Here is a 20,914-nt window from a genome sequence, read left to right as displayed (position 1 = left end):
AGTCCATCACTTTAAATGCAATTTTATTGATATAACCGTATATTACGAGGCATAAAAGTGCAAAAATAAAGCTTGGTTTCATACGTATCACTAACTATTGGGTAACAATTATTATTTATAAGAGAAATAAATGTGTTCCTAGTGTTAATTTTCAGTTCATAATTAAACTTTATGAAGCAACATATATTTATGTTTTATCTGCCTGAAATTCGATTTAATGTATTTGAAACTAACCATTAATCACCCGCTCTCAATGAACATTGCCCTTCGATCCTTTATAGGGGTCTTCCCCCTCCAGCGTGTAATTCCAATCCGTCGACACACAATTTACTTTAATTTTAAAACCCATCAGATGCATTCCTGCTGAGATCTTTGACAGCAAATCTCTGAGAATGTGCTCCCCTCCATTTCTTCCATATGGCAAGATTCTGTCCTGTCAAACCCGAAGTTACAGTGAATCATATTCTTGACTTTGGGAATGGCAAAAAGGCGAGGCAAGCATCTTAGAATCTTGGCTCTCGACCCTCCACAATTCACTTTCATATAACACATGTTGTTGTTGGTGGCACTATTTATAAGGCTGATTTCCCCCTTACCCCTAAACATTCCCCTCTAGAATCTGTTCTTCTTTGGCCCCATCAACTCTCCGCTTATCGCTCTGTGGTTCATTAACATCCGAAGACCGAGAAGCAAGGAGAAGGCCAAAAGATGCACAATTAAATCCGGATAAAAGTCGGAGGAGAAGCGTAAAACTTGTGCTTCCAGAGTTGATAATAAAAATTCCTCTCGCTCCTCATCGTTTCGTGCGAGGCGCTTCCTTCGCGTCTATTCATAGAGTTGTTTTCTAGGCATGATGGAATGGCTTCGGCTTGTATTTTTAGATACGCACAGCAGCAGCAGCAGCAGCCTTTGAAATGTATCTGGTGGCTGCATCTTAGCGGCCATGCCTAATTCAAGAAAGGCAAAGATTCCTGCGAGTGCTTACAGATGCAAGATATATAGCAGCAAGCCATCCGAAATACCGAAAATATCTCAAGTCGAAATTGTCGCTCTGGACTTGGCACCAATTCAGAATGCAGCTTCGCGGCGTATCCCACGGATACCTCGTCGCCACATTCCTCTTGAGTTAATCACCCCAATTATAAGGTGTCTGCGACTCTGACTAACAAAGTTTTAATTGCGCAAACACTTTGTGGCAAGCCAATGGAATATTGTTGCATCTCAGTTGATGTCCTAAATATCTCGTTTTGGTAAGGAATGTCTTTGAAAGTTACACTTATCTTTTAAAGAGATGCGTAAATTTTGGCAATTGCTTGCAGTAAAAGAATTTCTAACGAATTAACGATTACTCTTTAAATGTTACAAAAGACTCTTAACATTAAATGTGTATAAATGGGCCACCTACGGTAGATCGCTTTACAATTTAAATGACAACAATGATCAAATTTAATAGGAAATTCTTTTGGTTTTGGTTTTAGTACCCATAATTCTGTAGCCAGAAATATTTAGTCTCAAATTTCACTTAATAATCGCTTTATGAGCTTAATGAGGAGGGGCGAGAGAATCCCAAAGCGCTTTGTCAATAAAGCAAACAAGATTCGCTGGACACCTCAGCCGCTCCACCTTATTCACTCGCTCGGCGGAGACGTTAAAGAATGCGAAACTATTTGAATGATATTCGAACCGGTTCCCAATGAATTTGCCGCATACATTTTGTGCTTTTGTCAACCGACTTCAAGGTTAGCTTTAAGAGCGAAAGAAACAAAGCTAAAAACTTACAAATTATGTAGTTTCGTTTCAGACAAAGCAGAACCGCTTCAGTGGCTACCTGGATAACATGGAAATTAATTAATTGATTGACTTCAGCAGCTGCTGCTCCATGACACAGTGGCCAAATGGGCTTTTCGTAAACAGATTACTGTTTGACATAATTTGTAGGCGTGTGTGCTTCTCCCGCGCTTCACCCCGCCCCCATCTGGCGGCCAAAAAACATGCAACAAACAGTTGCATGTTCGTGTGCGTCAAGAAAGCTGAAAGCAACACACACACACACAAATTGATGCGGAAATGCAGATAAAAAATCAAAGAGACGGTGAAAATTGAGAGGAAAACCTTTGGAAAATTAATGAGCTCCAAGCAATGCGGACATTGTTAAGGAGAAAAACATTTTTCCTTCTTCATTATTGGAGAAAAAACTTAAAAAGGAAAGGATAGAATGAGCGACGTCTAAATATTTGGAAATAGTGACTGAATCTTAATCTCACAGTGAACAACTAATTGAAAAGGCTTTTATTTAGCCGCACATCAATCAGATCAAGAATCATTTATCAAATCCAATCAAAACAAAGCCAAAACAGCGGATGCAACCAGAAATTAAATGTTGAACCAGAGAACAATAAATAAACTGTAAATAATATTTGTAAATATACCTTCAATTCTTACGTTTATAATGTACTGAAATCAGCTCACTTGCAGTGAACATTTGTATATTTATTTAAGTTTTAATTCACTTCACTTTGACCCTATTACAGTGGGCTGCAAAGGGTAGTAGCAGTACACATAAATCAACAGAAATACTTTGAAGCTAAGAGAAAAACTAGGTAAAATATAGAAAAACTATTTCCCAACACAGCGTCAAATGGAAAAACTAAACCACGGCAACAACAAAACACCGAGAGGCACCTACAATAACACGAATTATAGCTGCTACAAAAATTACCAGGTAAACGTTTCGCTTTTCATTTTACACCTTCCACAAAACACACAACAACAAGTAGGCAGCCAAGCAGCAGACAGACAGACACAACCTCTCCTCTTTGCCCTTCTGAAAGGGAGCCCTTTCCATTTCCATTTTCATTTTCCATTTTCTGCTGGTTGTAAACAAATCAAAAGGAGGTCAATCCATATTGGCAGAATTAAGTGGAACAAACACAGAGCACCCCACAATTGATTCGAAGATTCGGTGATGAAATGTTTACAGAACTTGCAACTTAAGTTGATGATTGCAAAGTAGCAAATGCAAAGTGAACTCACTTAGTGAAAGAAAACGAAGGGGAAGCTATGTTTGCGATTTCCTCAATAAGTTCTATAGTCTGATTATTGTGCTATAAAAAACGGCGGAATGAATTCGACCATTTATAAAACTGTTAATCAAGATTTAAGCATTTCCAGATGAGATCATGCCAACGGGGAGCTTGTTCAGTGAAGCAAGTGAATCAACGATCGAGAATGTTGTAATTAACTGAAGAGGAAAACCTTAAGCTCAAACTCGGAGAAAAAGTATAGAAAATACATGGCAGAATAACGGAAAATACTATTATAACACCCCTGAAAAGATGGTAAAGAAAAGTAATCAGTGTCATGAGGGTCGGGGCGAAGTACGAGGCCATTATAAGTTATCCACAAACATATTCTTATAGTTCCAAGAAATTCCATTCCTTCATACGTATATACCAAAACAATCAAGCACAATTATGCTGCATTTTCGGGAATTCATTCTGAAATTAGTTTAAAAACTGGTTTACATATATACCCATACAATTAACATTTTTCATCGCAGGATCGTGTTGGAATAAGCTTAAAATATTCACATTCATAAAATCAATAATTATAGATATTTTAATAATTTCGAAAAATATAAGTTTAAAAATCTCATAACTAAATCAAAAATTCACTAATTTCAATTCGGAAAGCTTTCCTATGTTAGTTTTTTTAAGGTTAACAAATCTGCATACTCCGTTTGAAATGTAAAAAAAAAATAATTTTTTATCATATTTTTGTTTGTTAATTTTAAGGATTATAAAATTTGAAAAAAAAAAAAAAAATTGGCATAAAATTTTTTTCTTTCCTGAGTGCCTAGAAAGATTTCCCTGTTGATGCTGATCAAGAATATATAAGGATTATAGGGTCGGAAACGTCTCCTTCCAAAATTATAAGCATCTCACTAAAATTATGATACATTATTTTTAATAGATATTCACCTATATTTTTATGGGACTATTTTTCTAGAAATCAAAGTTTAAAATACTCATAACTAAGTCAAAAACGCACTAATTTTAATTCGGAAAGCTTTCCTGTGCTAGTTTTTATTAGGTTAACAAATCTGCATACTCCGTTTGAAATGTTAAAAAAATTTATTTTTTATCATACTTTTTGTTAGTTTTAAGGATAATAAAATTTGAAAAAAAAGGCCGAAAAATTTTTTCTTTACTGAGTGCCTAGAAAGATTCCCCTGTTGATGCTGATCAAGAATATATAAGGATTATAGGGTCGGAAACGCCTCCTTCCAAAATTATAAGCATCTCACTAAAATTATGATACATTATTTTTAATAGATATTCACCTATATTTTTATGGGACTATTTTTCTAGAAATCAAAGTTTAAAATACTCATAACTAAGTCAAAAACGCACTAATTTTAATTCGGAAAGCTTTCCTGTGCTAGTTTTTATTAGGTTAACAAATCTGCATACTCCGTTTGAAATGTTAAAAAAATTTATTTTTTATCATATTTTTTGTTAGTTTTAAGGATAATAAAATTTGAAAAAAAAAGGCCGAAAAATTTTTTCTTTACTGAGTGCCTAGAAAGATTCCCCTGTTGATGCTGATCAAGAATATATAAGGATTATAGGGTCGGAAACGCCTCCTTCTAAAATTATAAGCATCTCACTAAAATTATGATACATTAATTACCAATATTACCAATACATTATTACCAATATTTTTATGGGACAATTTCCTAGAAATCAAAGTTTAAAATACTCATAACTAAGTCAAAAACGCACTAATTTTAATTCGGAAAGCTTTTCTGTGCTAGTTTTTATTAGGTTAACAAATCTGCATACTCCGTTTGAAATGTTAAAAAAATTAATTTTTTATCATATTTTTTGTTAATTTTAACGATTATAAAATATGAAAAAAGAGGCCAAAATTTTTTTCTTTCCTGAGTGCCTAGAAAGATTTCCCTGTTGATGCTGATCAAGAATATATAAGGATTATAGGGTCGGAAACGTCTCCTTCCAAAATTATAAGCATCTCACTAAAATTATGATACATTATTTTTAATAGATATTCACCTATATTTTTATGGGACTATTTTTCTAGAAATCAAAGTTTAAAATACTCATAACTAAGTCAAAAACGCACTAATTTTAATTCGGAAAGCTTTCCTGTGCTAGTTTTTATTAGGTTAACAAATCTGCATACTCCGTTTGAAATGTTAAAAAAATTTATTTTTTATCATATTTTTTGTTAGTTTTAAGGATAATAAAATTTGAAAAAAAAGGCCGAAAAATTTTTTCTTTACTGAGTGCCTAGAAAGATTCCCCTGTTGATGCTGATCAAGAATATATATGGATTATAGGGTCGGAAACGCCTCCTTCCAAAATTATAAGCATCTCACTAAAATTATGATACATTATTTTTAATAGATATTCACCTATATTTTTATGGGACTATTTTTCTAGAAATCAAAGTTTAAAATACTCATAACTAAGTCAAAAACGCACTAATTTTAATTCGGAAAGCTTTCCTGTGCTAGTTTTTATTAGGTTAACAAATCTGCATACTCCGTTTGAAATGTTAAAAAAATTTATTTTTTATCATATTTTTTGTTAGTTTTAAGGATAATAAAATTTGAAAAAAAAGGCCGAAAAATTTTTTCTTTACTGAGTGTCTAGAAAGATTCTCCTGTTGATGCTGATCAAGAATATATAAGGATTATAGGGTCGGAAACGCCTCCTTCTAAAATTATAAGCATCTCACTAAAATTATGATACATTAATTACCAATATTACCAATACATTATTACCAATATTTTTATGGGACAATTTCCTAGAAATCAAAGTTTAAAATACTCATAACTAAGTCAAAAACGCACTAATTTTAATTCGGAAAGCTTTTCTGTGCTAGTTTTTATTAGGTTAACAAATCTGCATACTCCGTTTGAAATGTTAAAAAAATTAATTTTTTATCATATTTTTTGTTAATTTTAACGATTATAAAATATGAAAAAAGAGGCCAAAATTTTTTTCTTTCCTGAGTGCCTAGAAAGATTCCCCTGTTGATGCTGATCAAGAATATATATGGATTATAGGGTCGGAAACGCCTCCTTCCAAAATTATAAGCATCTCAATAAAATTATAGTACATTATTTTTAATAGATATTTATCTATATTTTTATGACAATTTTATCTAGAAATCAAAGTTTAAAATACTCATAACTAAGTCAAAAACGCACTAATTTTAATTCGGAAAGCTTTCCTGTGCCAGTTTTTATTAGGTTAACAAATCTGCATACTCCGTTTGAAATGTTAAAAAAATTAATTTTTTTATCATATTTTTTGTTAATTTTAAGGATTATAAAATTTGAAAAAAATTGCCAAAAAATGTTTTCTTTCCTAGGTGCCTAGAAAGATTCCTCTGTTGATGCTGATCAAGAATATATATGGATTATAGGGTCCGAAATGACTCCTTTACAGAGTAATGAACTTTTAAATAAAATTATAATACCCTGCAATGCGTATAAACAAACAAACAATAGTAAGGAAATGGTTGAGATGACCTGGCAGAAATCTCTCTTTTCAAGCTCTCTTTCCCAAGCTTATTTTTCTGACCCAAAAATTAAGAAGAAAAGATCGGATAGATGCACTCAATTGTGTTAATAGAATTCGAATATTAACAATCACCCAGATTCTTGGTTATAAAAAAAGAATAATTTCCAACTTCCTTCAACATAGTTTTCATACACATACGAACCTCTTATGTGGTAGAGATATTCGGCCTGAAAAGCCGTTAAATTTTCGATCTTCGGTTAGGCAATTTGGCTCTTAAGTGACCTAAACCATCCCACTACTAATGAGCCATTAACACGCTTATCTCACAGAGTGCCGAAAGAGGAGGAAACCTGGCTAAAATACGAGCCCCATGACCGAAAGACCTCGCCAAAATTGGCCACGCACATGAGATGAGTTTTTTTGCGATTTTGTTGGCCCAAAGAGGAGACCCGCCGACTCGGCTCGGCACGTGAGGATCGGCGCTAAAAGCCAAATCACTTTGGGGTCAAATCAAAAGGGGGAAAATGAAAATGAAAGAGGCGAGCGACGAGTGGAAAATAATATGAATTTCCTCAATTAGATTTCTCAGTCTCTGACCCCGAACAAGGCACGAAATCGAACGGGGAAAATCGAAGGGAAACGAATGCAAATCGCATTAAGACGCGCATTTAATCTGCTGCAAGGCATCGCCTTAACCCCGCCCGAGGAAAATGCTGGGAAATGGGCAAAATGGGGTGGGAAATGTGGAAGGAAGAGCATAAACTGTACAGCCTTAAACGGTTTTCTATTTCTTGTCTGTGTTGGTTCAGCGGGTCAGCGAGTGGGAGAGCGGCAAATCGGCACATCAGAGAATCAGGAAAGCGAAACGATAGATGAATGGAATATGGAAACCAATATATAAAACAACAATTTCATTCAAGTCGGAAAGCGAGGAAATTGTCTAACGTTAGGAAAATGAGTGGAAAGAAGAGCCTGTTCAAGTGCCATCAGTTGTGGAATTTGGGACAAATAGCTCCTCTCCCCTCCACTCTTTCTCGAGTGGAATGCAATATAAATAAATACCCCGCACCTCATCGAGTTTTATTTTTAGGAGCTGCAATTGAAAACTGAAGTGTGAAGGAAGACGGTAACTTGCAATCACCATTCTTAAGAAATAAGAAAATATTAATATACAAATTAATTACTATAAGAAAATAAACTATCTTAATGTAAGAATAGTCCTTTTACTCGTTATGTCACCTATCACATGCTTTTTCTGCTCCCATATATCAATCAATAGCATTTTTCTGCGCCTTTTTTCACCTTTTTATCGCTTGCCTCTCAGTTTTCTGCACTCTACAGATATCAAAAGCGATTGATAGTTAAGCACCCACGCACATCAGCAGAAACAACAACAATTGAGATGCAGAGTTACACACACACAATCCCAAGCAAAGAGAGTGGTAGAGAAAAGTGGGAGAGAAAAGAGGAGCAAGCGAAAGAGAGCGAGCCCAACAAATATTATCGCAGTTATTACGAAATCGCAATCGAAACATAACGGTAGATAGCAAAGCACCACCACTACAGTAATAAAATTGAAATGGAGTGCGACGGACAGGGGGTTGGTACTGGCAAGTGGGAGTGAGGCAGAAGAAACTCAATGATCTGGCGCGCTCGCTCTCACACTTGCTGACTGCACAACTTGCAGTTAAAAGAGAAAGAAGAAGCACAAATAAGAAAGACAAAGTGTAACTGGCAAAGCGAACGAATAGCACGAAGCAGAAGTCAAGAACAAAAGTTGCCCGCCAGCGAAAGAAAATAGAAGAAGCAGAAGAGGAACAAACATACAACACACAAACACACTCTCAGAATTACAGGAACGGAGGAAAGAGAGCACAGGCGGTCCTCCTTTAAAAGTTGCTCACTTTGTGCAAACTTACAAATATAATTTTGTTCTAATTTTTGCAATGATATAGTCAACTTACTTTGATTTTTGCAGCCACGCATGCGCTGAATGGCTTTTCTTCCAGCTCCTACAGATTCCAATTGGAGTTTGTACCCCGGCTGCGAAAACAGTTTTTTTCTTCTCCCTGCTTTTGCTTTACTTCCACACACATACACACTTAATTGCGCACATGCACACACATATACAAGTGCACGCACTGCAGGCGGCTGCGGTGTATTTGGCTTCACCCTATTCAGGGCCGCCTTCTCCAGTGATTTTCACACTTTTCCAGCAACCGCGGTTTTAGCCTTTACTTCCATAACTCTTGGTCGCCCGCTTCGATCGGATTCTTGAATATTTTTCACATGCACTTTAGGCGACGCCACACAGACACCACTCACACATAACACGGCCAGATGCGGACGATGCGAGCGAGAGCGAGGCAGGGAGACACCAGAAACCGACACAAGTTGAATTTGCGTCTGCTTCCTTTTTGCACATTCTCCGTCTGTCGCCGTTTCTTAATTTTATTCTCGCTCTTCGGCACTTCTTAGCGGCTTGACTGTTTGCAACTCACTTTACTCACTAAAACATAAAACACGACTTTTAGACACGCGGCGGATTCATCACTAGTTCAATTCGGCACTGGGCAAAGCGGCGGCGGTCGCACTTTTCACGATTCCTTCGAATTTGTAATTTGTTTCGGAAAATTGCCAAGAGCTCGACGCGCTGAACGGAAGTAATCGCTGTTTTCTTTTCGATGGTTCGCCAGAGTGACCAGAGAGCCAAGGCGATCGAAAAGGTTTGCCCGCCGCAACTATACTTTTTCTAGTATTTTTTCTGCCCACGACGGTGGCTACTTGTTGTAAACCTTTTCTGGTCACTCTAATTTTATCGAAGTTTGTTTTGATTCCATATAATCTTTGTTTTTCAGCGAATTGGAAATTTGGAATTAAAAGATAGTAAAGTGATAATGTCCCACCGCCACCAGGACATTCCCATCCGCCCACGCTACGGTTACGTGGACGAGGAGAGTGGCCAGGACAATCGGCAGCGATCAGGAGGATCCGGGGTCGGAACTGGAGGGCAGACCACGCCCGCGTCCTCGTACACGGAGATTCCGTTTCTGGCCCAGTATCCGGGCGCAGTGCCGGAAAACGTACTGCAGGACCTCACGCCAACGGCGGGCCCGGGAAACGCTCTGCCCGGGACAAGTGACGAGAGCTACGTGAACCTGGACTCCGGCGCGGAGGATGGCGAGGACGAGGAACTGGACCCCGAGGAGGAGGAGGACAACAGCAACACGAACAGCAACTCTAAGGACAGCTCGGCGGGGGATGTGCAGCGCAACAGGATAAGATCGGAGAGCAGTAATATGAAGCAACGCAAGCGGGAGTGCATTCTGACCCTTTCCACGTTTTGCAGACCTTCCCTACGAGCTGGAGGGCGCCAGTGACTCGGACGGCATGCGTCACTTTGTGGCCCACGATCTGGAGGCCAAGCTGCGTGAGGGTTACTCCTCTGAGCACACCACACCATCCACCTCCGTGGCTCCCGGCATGCAGGGCGGTGGATCATCGGGCCTGCTCACGCGCCGCTTCCTGCAGTCGCGCAACGTGCCCGAGGTCGATGGCAGCGTGCTGAGCGACATTGAGCTGGAGGCCCAGTACCTGGCCAGCTCTGTAGACAACCTGCTGGAGAACCTGGGCAACCTGCTGCACTCCATTTCTTCAATCACCGCCGACAACGTGGAGGTGCACCGTAGTGCGGTCAACAAGCTGACCGACACGCTGGACGCGAACATCAAGTGCCAGTACCAGCTGCTGGCCAAGGCCGAGGAGATAACCAAGTCGATGAAGCCCACGGAGCAGCTGGGACAGCGAATGTGAGTAGGAACCTCTTCCAGAAACGCGTCTAACGATGTTTTCCCTCCCACCTGCAGAAGGGAGATCAAGCGACTGGTGGACATGCTGGACAGCACCATGTAGATGGCCCAATCCCCTGATCAGCGCAATCAAACAAGTATCTTAGAAAGTTTCTAGTCATTCCGCAAAATATATGTTAAGTTCAAGTTCAAATGGCTTTAATCTCTCACAGCTTCTCCACCTTCGCCTTAATGATCCTCAACGGATCCACGGGACGATCGTTCTTGTCCGTCTCAACCATTCCTATCCGCTTGACCACCTCCATGCCGGTGTACACTCGCCCGAAGATCGTGTGCTTCCCGTCCAGCCATTGCGTGGGCGACAGGGTGATGAAGAACTGGGAACCGTTGGTGTCTGGCCCCGAGTTTGCCATGGAAAGGATGCCGGCGCCTGTGTGCTTCAGGTCGCCGTGCAGCTCGTCGCCAAACTCCGCGCCGTAGATGGAGGCACCGCCCCTGCCCGTGCCGGTGGGATCACCTCCCTGTATCATGAAGTCCCTGATGATGCGATGGAACACCACGTTGTTGTAATAGCCTCTTCGGGACAGCTCGGCAAAGTTCCGGCACGTGTTGGGCGCATGTTTCCAGTACAACTCCACTGTGATTTCACCCATGCTTTGCAGTAAACATTTTTGAGTTAGTTTAATCCAAATAGTAAAGAAATCACCCTTACCTCGTTTCCAGAGTCACAAAGTGTGGCTGCCAGGCCTTGTCTGGAATGCCAACAGAGTTACCGGCATCAGTTAGAGACAGCATTTTATTTAAATGAAGTTAAAATTGCAATTCGTCAATTGTTTACGCTGTGCTGCCAGTGTGACCCACTCAAAAATGAATAATCAAAACAAAGCGAATATAAATTCGGTGGGGTCACACTCGAGGTCTTGACATGCGCGGTGCTGCCAACTATCGGTCGTCATATATAGCTGGACATCGATAACTCAAAACATGTTTTTCACCCGAAATAAACGTTTTAAAAAAATTTAAATAATATTAATATTTCTTTTTCTGCTTGGATGAGAGCTGGTCTGTTAATGAATTTTATTTCCTACATAAGAATTCTACATGCATCTGTAAACTTGTAAAATGCTAAATTCTGGTAATTGCTATCCACCCGGCAGAATCCGAGAGAGAAAAGAGCGCCTATGTTACGAATTTAAAAATTTACATACGATTCGACCCCATGTATCTGCAAACGTGTCAAATTATCATCTAGACGTGTATGATGTACAATGTTAAATAACAGCTGCGGAATTCAGAGTGACCAAAAAACAAGTATACAAAAAACACCAAAAAAGAAAGCGAAATACCGATATTTGCCAGGTCCAACCGCCTCGGTCACACAGTTCTATGGCGGCCGATAAAAAATAAAACACGGAAAAAGGCACGGAAAAAAACGGTGGCGAAAAATTGTGTTTTGCGCGTGCGGGAGTGAGAAATAGCGACGGAAAATATAACCATGGCGTGTGTTTTTTTGCAATCAAGAGTTTCCACGACAGCACATCGTCAATGAAGCTGAGAAGTAAGCTAAAATTTAAAAGCAATATTCAATTACCACGTCTGTTGTGTGTGAGTGTGAGTGTAGCGTGTTTTTTTGTTGTGTTTGCTGGGCGAACCAGGAGAAGAAGCAGAGAGAAGAGAAACTCTCGAAAATGAATTAAAAACGATGAACTCAAAGTAGCGCACGTACTGTGTGTATGTGTGTGTGTTTGTGTGCGTGCGAGTGCGAGTGTGAGTGAGAAAAGCCAAACGCAAACGAGATAGACAGAGAGAAACAATTTTCAATTGCATCTTTAACTTGTTTTCTCCATTGGAACTTGTGTTTTTAGGCTGCCTTTTGTTATTAGCAATTTGCTGCACAGGGTGACTCGGGCGAAAATAAACGGCCTATGCTGGGGGTGTTTCCTCTCTGTGCGTTTTCAATATGGGAAAACAGAAACGTTTTCCCAGTGTTTCCCTCGCATGCGGGTGCGTATCCTGCCCCTTCCCCTGTCTAGGAAAGGCTGCTTGTGATGAAACTCCCCAGCTAGAGGTGCCTTCGAAAATTAAGTCCCATTTACAGAGTTTTAAACAATGGAACCCTTATATAGAGTATCTATGTTTTTCTTTATTATTGTGTTCCTTATGGATAGAAAGATACAGTATTTGCTAATTAAACGGGAATTACAATAGTCTTATTTAAGAGATTTAAATCAGTATAACTCCAACAAACCATTGTTTTGAAATTAAAAAGTATTTTAGAGGGCTAAAAGTAATGAATACCAAAAATAATGAACGAAACAGTTTGTATTTGCAATTTAAAATTTCAAAATCTTTACGCTTTCTGTCTTATATCCACTTGGGGTTCCTTTATTGTTTGGGATTTATCGTCAACTCTTTTACTTCCTTTTCTGCTCTTTGCATTTATCAAAACAAAATGAAAACAACAACAGCTCGCAAACGGAAGTCACTCTTTATACTCCATCCCCCCCTTCTCTCTTTCCTCCCACTGCTCTCTCTTTAGCCCTCTTGTCCTGCTGCAGTGTTGCCCGTCCAGCATATTTAAGCTAGATCTAGCTTTCAGCCTTAAATATAGCTTATATGGAATCGGGAAATTCGAAACATTTTATTTTTAGAATTTAAGTTTTCAATTCGGAATATCAGACGTTCATATCATAGACATAGCTGCACATTTAAAGCTTGTATTTTTTCATAATTAAACTCATTTTAGCTTAGTTATACTCAGAATACGGTCGCTCATCACCTGACAACACTGTCCTGCTGTGCCGCTGCATCGTCATAATCAAGCAGCTCGGCATTTGTCGACTCATCAAAGACACCGCCGCCGGCTGCTCTTGCCCTCTCTCTCTCTCTCTCTCTCTCTCTCTGTCTACCTTGTCCGCTCTCAGCAGGACAAAGAGAGAGCGGGAGAGCAAAGCAGGATACCTAAAGAAAGAGATAGAGGGATGTAGAGGGGTTTTTTATGTAAATCCTTTAAAGGGAAATTGTTGCACAACTTTAACGAGGCAGGGGGAAAGGTGGTGTTTAACTGCTTGTGGGTTTTCCCAGCTTGTCCTGCTCTCTCTCTCTTCCCCCCACTTTGGCAGCTGTCAATTAGAGCTTACAAGAAAGAAAAGAAAAACAAAACCCATCGACGCTTCCATATGTTAGGTGCGCTCCACCCACGATCTTCCACACCCCTTCCAGGCTTCCTGCTTCCCGCTTCTCGCGATTTCAGACCCCTTCCACGCTTCCACTCACCCAACAGCTGTTTGGAAAGTTTACCAAACGAGATTACTAAAGTGGGGTGCGGGAAATGGAGCAGTAAGGGGCGGTAGCTTTATTGGCCTGTAATTGATGCCCAGGCTGCCAGCCATATTGCTGATTGAATTGCGGCGTTGACGCTCCGGGGGCAGGGAGTTGTGGAAACAGCGAGGAAAATAGAGCTGCCTGCTGACGTTGGCACTAAACCACTTTTAGTGTGAACCTAATCGAGGTTTCTTGTGGGAAAACCCCACCGCGGGGGTCCACAGACTCATAGCATATCCTGCTGAGCGCTCAATGACAAATCCCGAAAATCTATCCAAGCTTTCGCCACATTTGAATGTTAGTTACATCAAGAAAGGATTCCGTGGTTCTAGAACTCCTTCTTATTGCATTTAAAAACTCTATTTCTACATATAATATATTAAATTAAAAATTAAAGAAAAAATTTAAGGGAATGATGAAGTCACCTCTTTTCCTTTTTGGAATATAAAATTATTGCCTACTAGATTTTTCTGTGGCTTCCCTTCCAATTGTTGAAGTTTCTATTGAATTATAACCACATTCTTGAATAATTACCCCTGATTCCTTGCCGAAGAACGCTTTCCTTTTGTTAACCCAAATTCGATCAAATTATTCAGTTCTGCGGCGGAAACCATATGTTTTTCTTTGATCCTTTACAGGGAAACCAAAGATTTGCACCTGGCGTCACCTCTTGACCCTTTTGCTGTTCTTTTCCCCCTTTTCCGCTCCTACAAAACTGAGGGTGGGTGAAACTATAACGGTCCCTTGTGTTATAAATATGTGTGTGTGTGTAATTAAGTCTGCCCACGACGCAACTTTTGCCACTGCGTCGCTTTTTTTTTTGCCCCGCCGGCTATCCAACCACTTTGGCCCATTCGCACCCACCTCAACCCCAACCCTTCCGCACCACAATAAACTATTTCGCAAGGTGCCCCTTTTGCCGGCTCTCATCTAGTAGCGACAGCCCCCAACCCCCTGCCCCCTGCCGCCTCCGGTTTCTGCTGCCGACGCAAATCCTTACGTGTCAAATGGGGATCCCCCTCTCACACTGCTGGCGGGTGGCGGGTGGCGCTCGAGGTGGCGACATCCACGTAAGCAGTTGAGCCAAGAGTGAGTCTTCCGACGAAGGGAATACCCCATATTTTCAGATCTCCTTCTGTAATTGTAGGGAATGTGAAAGCGTAGAAAATCAAAGTTTTTCGCACCCTATTCCGCGCTCTGCTACTTAAAAACAGTTTCTGCAGACTTTTAAGATTCACTACGTTTATTTCTTTTTAAAATTTGCAACTCTACTAAAACCCATGCATACCTCTGGTATCCTTGTGGGTAGCAAATGAAGGAAAAACCAAAACAACAACCACGGCGAAGGAAAGCAAAAATAATTTCGCGATTTGTCCCCCGGGCAGAGCTTTAAAAAAGTCGCAGATTGGCAACACGGCAAAGAGTGAGGGGGTATGAAAGGAAGAGATGGAGAGAGGTGGAGAGAGAGAGAGAGAGAGAAAGAGCTTGGGGCTTGCGCAGACGCCGGGCAAAGAGTGGCGCTGGCTGGCTCTCTTCTGTTTTCCGGCTCTGTGGCAACAAAGTTTCGGGTCTTGGCTTGGCTTCAGAGTCTCCACAAAAGGCTTCGCGAGCAGACGTTGCACGCCCCAAATGGCAGCTATATAGCTTAGCACAAGCAGAAGGCTATAGCCACCGAAGAAAGTACACTCTGAAGAAAGCCGCCGCGAAGGGAACAGAAAAGATATATACACTTGGGTATATATGTATGTGGAAGCTGCTAAAAGAGGTGCAAAAGAAATTAAAATGCATAAATAAACACCTGGCAGGTGTTTGTGTCCGTGTTTGTGCTTGGATTCATTTGTGTGTGTGTGTGTTTCTGTGCGGTGAAATATTACGAAAGAAAACCTTTTATGTTTTGCAATTTTCCTACGAACAAATCAGCCAACAGCCAAACATAAATATTAATTTCGGTTACACCCAAAAATGGGATGATGATGATGATGATGATTGTGATGGACAATAACAAAAACAACAGCAACAGCAACAAGAAGCTGTGCAAACTTGTTTTATGCCCGGTTTCACCTTCTTCTTCTTCTCTCTTGTTTTGACGTCTGCGCCGGGACGGCGACGCTGACTACTCTGCTGACGTCGACGTTGTTAACTAAATGTCGTCTTATTAGTCAAGAGCCTAAAGAGCCTGCGGGTACTTACAAAGAGTCTTTCCAAAAAATATGTTGCAAAAGCCTCTAAAAAGTCCAAGTTCGAAAGCAAGTTTTAACTCATCATTTCTTCTATGATTTTCAAATATTCCAACACAATATCTTTTCTATTACCTTTATTCAACACCTTGTAACTGCCACAGCTTTAAGCCTAATTTAATGTCTATTTGTGCATTCCCAGAGTAATTACTAACTTATGAATCGATTTCCTATGGGTTAATAAGCAATCTAGGGATTTGGATTTTTCCCATAACTAAGCTTGTTCCATGGGTTAATCCTTTTAAGGGTGTATCTGATTTAGGCCCTATTGGGGCCTAGCAGCAGCTGCATTTCAAAAATCCATTCAATAACACACACTCTATCCCGCTCGCACTCTGTTAATAGCTTTGGAACCGGCTTTTTGTTTGATTTAATTTGGTCGTTATTCTTTTTTGATGTTTTTCGGGTTTTGTTGGTAACGAAAGTTGCCAATTAGGTTCAATTTCGAGGGCTTTGTAGAATATATTTTTTAGCAAAGTGCGTAGAAAAAGAGTTTGGCTGTGTGTGTATGTGTGTATCCGTGTGAGCCAGAAGTTCGTGTGTACGTGTTGGGTCGCTGTTTTCGTGCCTGTGTACAATGGGCCAAGTGCGTAATCTCAAAAATGTGTTTTTTATTGTTGTTTGTTTTGTTCGCTCTCTTTTGTGGTTCTCTTTATTATTATTATTTTCATTTTGTTTTTTTTCGACACCCAAATTGTGTTTTCGCCCTCCGCTTGCTATTCTTGTTTTTATAGTTTGTGCCTCTCTCTATCTTCCACTCAGTTTTTTGCGTAGTTTAAATGTTGATTCGAGCGAAAAAGCATATTAAATTACAGTGAACTCAGGCACAGTGGTCTGGTCTAGTTGCTTCCTGAAATAATATTTAAAAGCCTCCCAGCGAATCCCCTCTGTGGTCTGATAATTATTATGTTTTGGTCCGTTCCTTGGACAACAACATATTTGAATGGAAATTTTCCCAAAACTAATTAAACTAAAAATGTGTTCAAAGGTGGGCGAGTGTCTGCGTGTGTGTTGCTGTTTTTGTACGTGATTTATTTGAGATTCCATTCCAGTACAGTCTGTATTTCTTAAAACTAATCGAATTTCTCTTTTCATTTTCTTTCCAGATTCTCTTTTAATTTGGTATAAATTGTATTTGTCTTGAAATAAGTAATATTACTGTAAATATATATTCTACGTATCGGGTTTTACGCGAAAAGTTGAAAATAATGAAAAGACCCACATAAATAATAATGATAAATAGAAATTAGCAAGAGATCACTCAAAATTCGAAAAGTGGAATCGTTGCATTTTTTTGTACAAACACGTAGTTTGTAATAAGCCGGAACCAAACGGAGCCGACCGGAAACGGAAGTAAAACTCAAATGACAGCCAACTGAGTGCAAGGACGAGAGCAGACCACGCCGGAGCGGGATAGCGTGCGCCAATGAAAACGTCCCAACAGACGAGAGCGTCCGATTTCGTTGACTACGCCGCCGTTGCCGGAGGAGGAGGAGGAGTTGGAGTTGGGCTTCCAGGATCAGGATCAGCAACAGCATCAGCAGGATCGGTAGCTCGATCGGTATCGGGCTTCGGTGCGCTACTAGGAGCGGGACTGTCGGCCAGAGCGGTGTCCTTCTACGGCTGTGATCTAACGGTAACGGCAACCGCGGACGAAACGCGTCGTCAGCAACAGCAGCAGCAGCAGCAACTCGTGCAGCGGCAACCTACAACATCATCGGCAGCATCAGCAGCATCAGCATCAGTATCAGCGACCAGCAAGCGAAAACGTCAAACAGGTGAGTTCCGAAAAGATATAATTTTCAGGTTGTATGATATCAAAATGGGAGTTTAGAATTTTAAATAAATATGTGCAATACAGACTTGTGGGTAGTGATCGATTTTTTTCGATAGTCTTTTTAGAATCGGTTTTATTTTTACCTATCGAAAAGAACAAGAACAAGAACGTTACAAAATCAGGTCAGTTAATTGGACCTTTTCCTTCTTTGATTAAAGATTTAAAGGGGAAAAGATGAATCATTCGGAATTTTTTGTTCAATTTCCTCAGCCTTTGATTGCACTCTGCTGCTGTGATGGTACTCATCGATTATTGTGACAATCGCTTGATTTGCTTGAGTTATCGTTATCACACACGCGCTGTGGCAAATAAACCGTTGTTATTAATACATATACTAGGCGCAATATTTATTATTATTGGTTGCCGTGCCGTAATGCTGCTGCTTCTTCTTGTCGGAACCTTATCGCCCGGTTCGCCCTGCTCTCTGGCACTCCCCCAACCCGCCGCGGTTCCTTTTCATTGTTGATTATCACAATAGACGCCATGGCAACTTTTTTTTTTGTTTTTGTACGGGCGGGCGAGAAGGAGAGGAGCGATAACTCACATGGTTTGTCGCCGTTTCTCCTTCCGTTGACTTGTTGTATATTTTGTATTTTTGGGTTTGCGTGGACATTCCCAGACGGTGTTCCATCCTGTTTGGCCGCCGCCTTCTTCGTGCTGGATCCAATTGCGTTTGCATGCTCTCGAACATGTCGTCGTCTGTCTCAGGGAAACCCCCCGCGGAAAAATCCCTCTAAATTCGTGTTTATATTTTCATCATAGCCCTAAACTTTGTTCTCTTCTGCATGGCTGCCTTACTTTTGGGTTTTATTACTATTATGAGTTATTGCCTGATATCTCAGGCACACACACACACTCACAAGGCCGCTTCGTATTTCCCAAGCCAATTCAACGTCGCTCATTGAAAATTCCATCGGACGCAATTACCACCCCAATTGTCTCCCAATCGAGCTCCTCCTTTGCCCCTCCCATTCTTCTCCTGCTCTGTGCTTTCTGTGTGTTTCTCCTTCGTTCGTTCGGTTTATTTATTTTTCGCTTATTGCGACTTATAAAAATGTTTCTGTTGTTGTTTGCGCTTTCCATTCGCTCGCTTTTCGCTTGTTGTCGTCATCGCAGTTCTGGAATATTTTTTATTGTTTTCTTTTTATTTCTATCTTCTCTGATAATTTTGTCCCCTAATATTTTTTTTTTTTGTTTTCCCCCTCTGCGAATTTTGTTTATCTCTGGTTCTGGTTTGGTCGTGTTTGGCTTGACACAAAACGAGAAAATACTTTTACACATTTTTCGCTATTTCTTGGGATCTCTTGATAAGCCCTGTTTTTAATGAGATTCTTTTAATTTTTGTTTTGTTTGTCCCCAAATACTTTGGCTAGATAGGGATAGGGGTGTTCATATGGCCATATATGGATTTTCCGACAGTTTGTTTATTTTTATTTCCATAATCTTATCGGCCGGAAAAGTTGGAAATTAATTTGAGGCAAAGATAGTAGAAGCAACAATGTTAATATAGTTTGTGTTGACTTATTTCCTGAATGTTCCAATTCAAATGTAATTGGAAATGTAAATAGTACGTGATATGTGTGATACCTTAGAGATTCTACCTAGAAACAGCTCAATAATTAGTATAATTTACCTTAAATAAATAATAATTTAACAAATAAAAATACTTTTTCGCTTACTACTGAGTGGAATTTATAAGTTGTTGCTATCTATCCTGTATTCAGCACTCTTCCTCGCCTTGCCTGCAATGTACACAGTTTCAAAATTCATGAAATTGTTTGGCAAATTGTTAATTTTGATAAAGAAAACTATTGTAGACTTTCTACAGAATGTACATGTGAAAATCTCAGCGAGAATGAGCTCAGCTTTCTTCTCTCAGCCTGTATTTTTCTCACCTTGTGCCCTCCCATTTTGCCCTCATTAACTTCTCGCTCAGAATTCTCGACTTCCTCTGCGGTTCTTCTGGCCACCTTTCTTCAGTCTCCCTCGACTTTCCGTCGATCAGCGGCATCAAAAGTTTCCGCTTACTTTGTTGCCTTTTCAATATATTGTTGTAGCTCGTACTTTCGCCCATAAATCTCCGCCGGTTGCTAATAATTCCAGTAGAGAGTGCGCCCAAACCTCGCAGATCTCTTCCTCCGCTCCTCCGCTCTCTTCGCTTTTCGCCTGGAAATATCGGATTGAGTGTGAGTGGGAAGGATTGGAAGGAATGGAGCTTAGGCAGCTGCGCGCTATCCAATCCAGCCGGTCTCCTATCTCTTGCTGGCCTCTCTTTCTCCTGCCCCTCTTTCTCCTGCTTCTGCCTGTCTGTCTGTCTGTGTGGGCGTTCTTCTTCTATTTCGCAATTTCTCCCGCCGCACACACGGACCCACAGCACACCACCAACAGCAAGACTATAACCGGGGCTCCTCCTCCGTCCTGCTTAAAGCTCTAAGGATCTAGGGATGCTATAAATTAAAGAAACTCTTCCGCAATCTATCTGGAAGACAGGGTACTTTAAGACATTGGTCTAATTTGTTCAGCTTCTCCTCTTTTTTTTTCTCTTGGTGATGTTTTATTCTGTACGGCAGAGATGGCAGCGTGAGATGTGTGCTTATTAAAGGTGTGATTTTCGGCTGATACAGATACAGAAACAGATACAGATACAGATGGCAGGTAAAATAAGGGAAAACCAGTAGTCGGTAACCCGGTTCTTGAAGCGCTACCTAGATAACGTTGTGGAGCATAATCTCCGAACAGGTTCCACACACAGAGCCGTCTGTGTCTGGGTTCCCGAAAACAGGTTCCACACAGACCTCGTCGAACTCGAACTCCCGGAACACCAGACTCCCAAACGGAAAATTGGTACACGCGTGCATCTCTCATTAAACCCAAGACGGGCGTTCTCCTCTCTCTTTTTGGCATCCATTCCCCGTGTCCCTTTCTTTCCTTGCAACTCATTGTAGTTTTGGCCTTTGTCGCTCTCGTTTTGGTTATGCGATACGTTAATGGCAACGTTATGTGCGTGTTTTCTTTTTCGGTACAGAAAATAAACAGTCCAAGAAGGTTTCTTCTCAGACATGCTACCATTTTACCATGTTCTGCCCACGCACAGAGGAAAAACCTCACGTATCAATCATTCGTCGTGCTTCTGACAAGGGCCAAAAAGTTCAA

General features: G+C 40.4%; 4 protein-coding genes and 1 long non-coding RNA gene across 10 annotated transcripts in view; 2 read left to right on the top strand and 3 right to left on the bottom strand.

Moving 5' to 3' along the window:
- klar (klarsicht) overlaps window positions 1-9,311 on the bottom strand; it is a 128,707-nt gene extending 119,396 nt beyond the window's left edge. For all 4 annotated transcript variants that reach the window (XM_086827451.1, XM_020946936.2, XM_086827452.1 and 1 more), the window contains exon 1: window positions 8,519-9,311. The gene's annotated coding sequence lies outside the window, so the exon portion shown is untranslated. The remainder of the gene's footprint in view (window positions 1-8,518) is intronic.
- On the top strand, window positions 9,309-10,556 carry BORCS6 (BLOC-1 related complex subunit 6). 2 transcript variants are annotated; one of them, XM_086827466.1, is made up of 3 exons: window positions 9,309-9,848; window positions 9,904-10,363; window positions 10,421-10,556. In XM_086827466.1, the coding sequence occupies exons 1-3, from the start codon at window positions 9,452-9,454 to the stop codon at window positions 10,464-10,466; spliced, it is 903 nt and encodes a 300-aa protein (XP_086683592.1). In that variant the 5' UTR covers window positions 9,309-9,451; the 3' UTR covers window positions 10,467-10,556. The 2 variants fall into 2 exon arrangements, with proteins under 2 accessions (XP_086683592.1, XP_086683593.1); XM_086827467.1 differs by having other exon boundaries at window positions 9,349-9,845.
- Window positions 10,506-11,435, bottom strand: Cypl (peptidyl-prolyl cis-trans isomerase-like 1 Cypl). The gene is made up of 2 exons (XM_020946934.2): window positions 11,076-11,435; window positions 10,506-11,017 (listed from the first exon to the last, which is right to left on the bottom strand). The coding sequence occupies exons 1-2, from the start codon at window positions 11,156-11,158 to the stop codon at window positions 10,570-10,572; spliced, it is 531 nt and encodes a 176-aa protein (XP_020802593.1). The 5' UTR covers window positions 11,159-11,435; the 3' UTR covers window positions 10,506-10,569.
- A 255-nt stretch (window positions 11,436-11,690) lies between these two features.
- The window catches only part of Hipk (Homeodomain interacting protein kinase), a 43,839-nt gene continuing 34,615 nt past the window's right edge, over window positions 11,691-20,914 (top strand). For both annotated transcript variants that reach the window (XM_020946941.2, XM_086827460.1), the window contains exons 1-2: window positions 11,691-11,921; window positions 17,031-17,702. In XM_020946941.2, coding sequence (XP_020802600.2) covers window positions 17,351-17,702 — 352 coding nt within the window. In that variant the 5' untranslated portion in view covers window positions 11,691-11,921; window positions 17,031-17,350. The remainder of the gene's footprint in view (window positions 11,922-17,030; window positions 17,703-20,914) is intronic.
- Window positions 12,487-13,324, bottom strand: LOC147644468 (uncharacterized). The gene is made up of 2 exons (XR_015270455.1): window positions 13,121-13,324; window positions 12,487-13,077 (listed from the first exon to the last, which is right to left on the bottom strand). It is a non-coding gene; the product is annotated as an uncharacterized LOC147644468 (long non-coding RNA).

The sequence above is a fragment of the Drosophila serrata genome, unplaced genomic scaffold, assembly GCF_035046125.1.
Source record: "Drosophila serrata isolate PLE 108 unplaced genomic scaffold, ASM3504612v1 contig_172, whole genome shotgun sequence".
In the NCBI taxonomy this organism is placed as follows: Eukaryota; Metazoa; Arthropoda; class Insecta; order Diptera; family Drosophilidae; genus Drosophila; species Drosophila serrata.
This window is presented reverse-complemented; position numbering and strand designations above follow the sequence as displayed.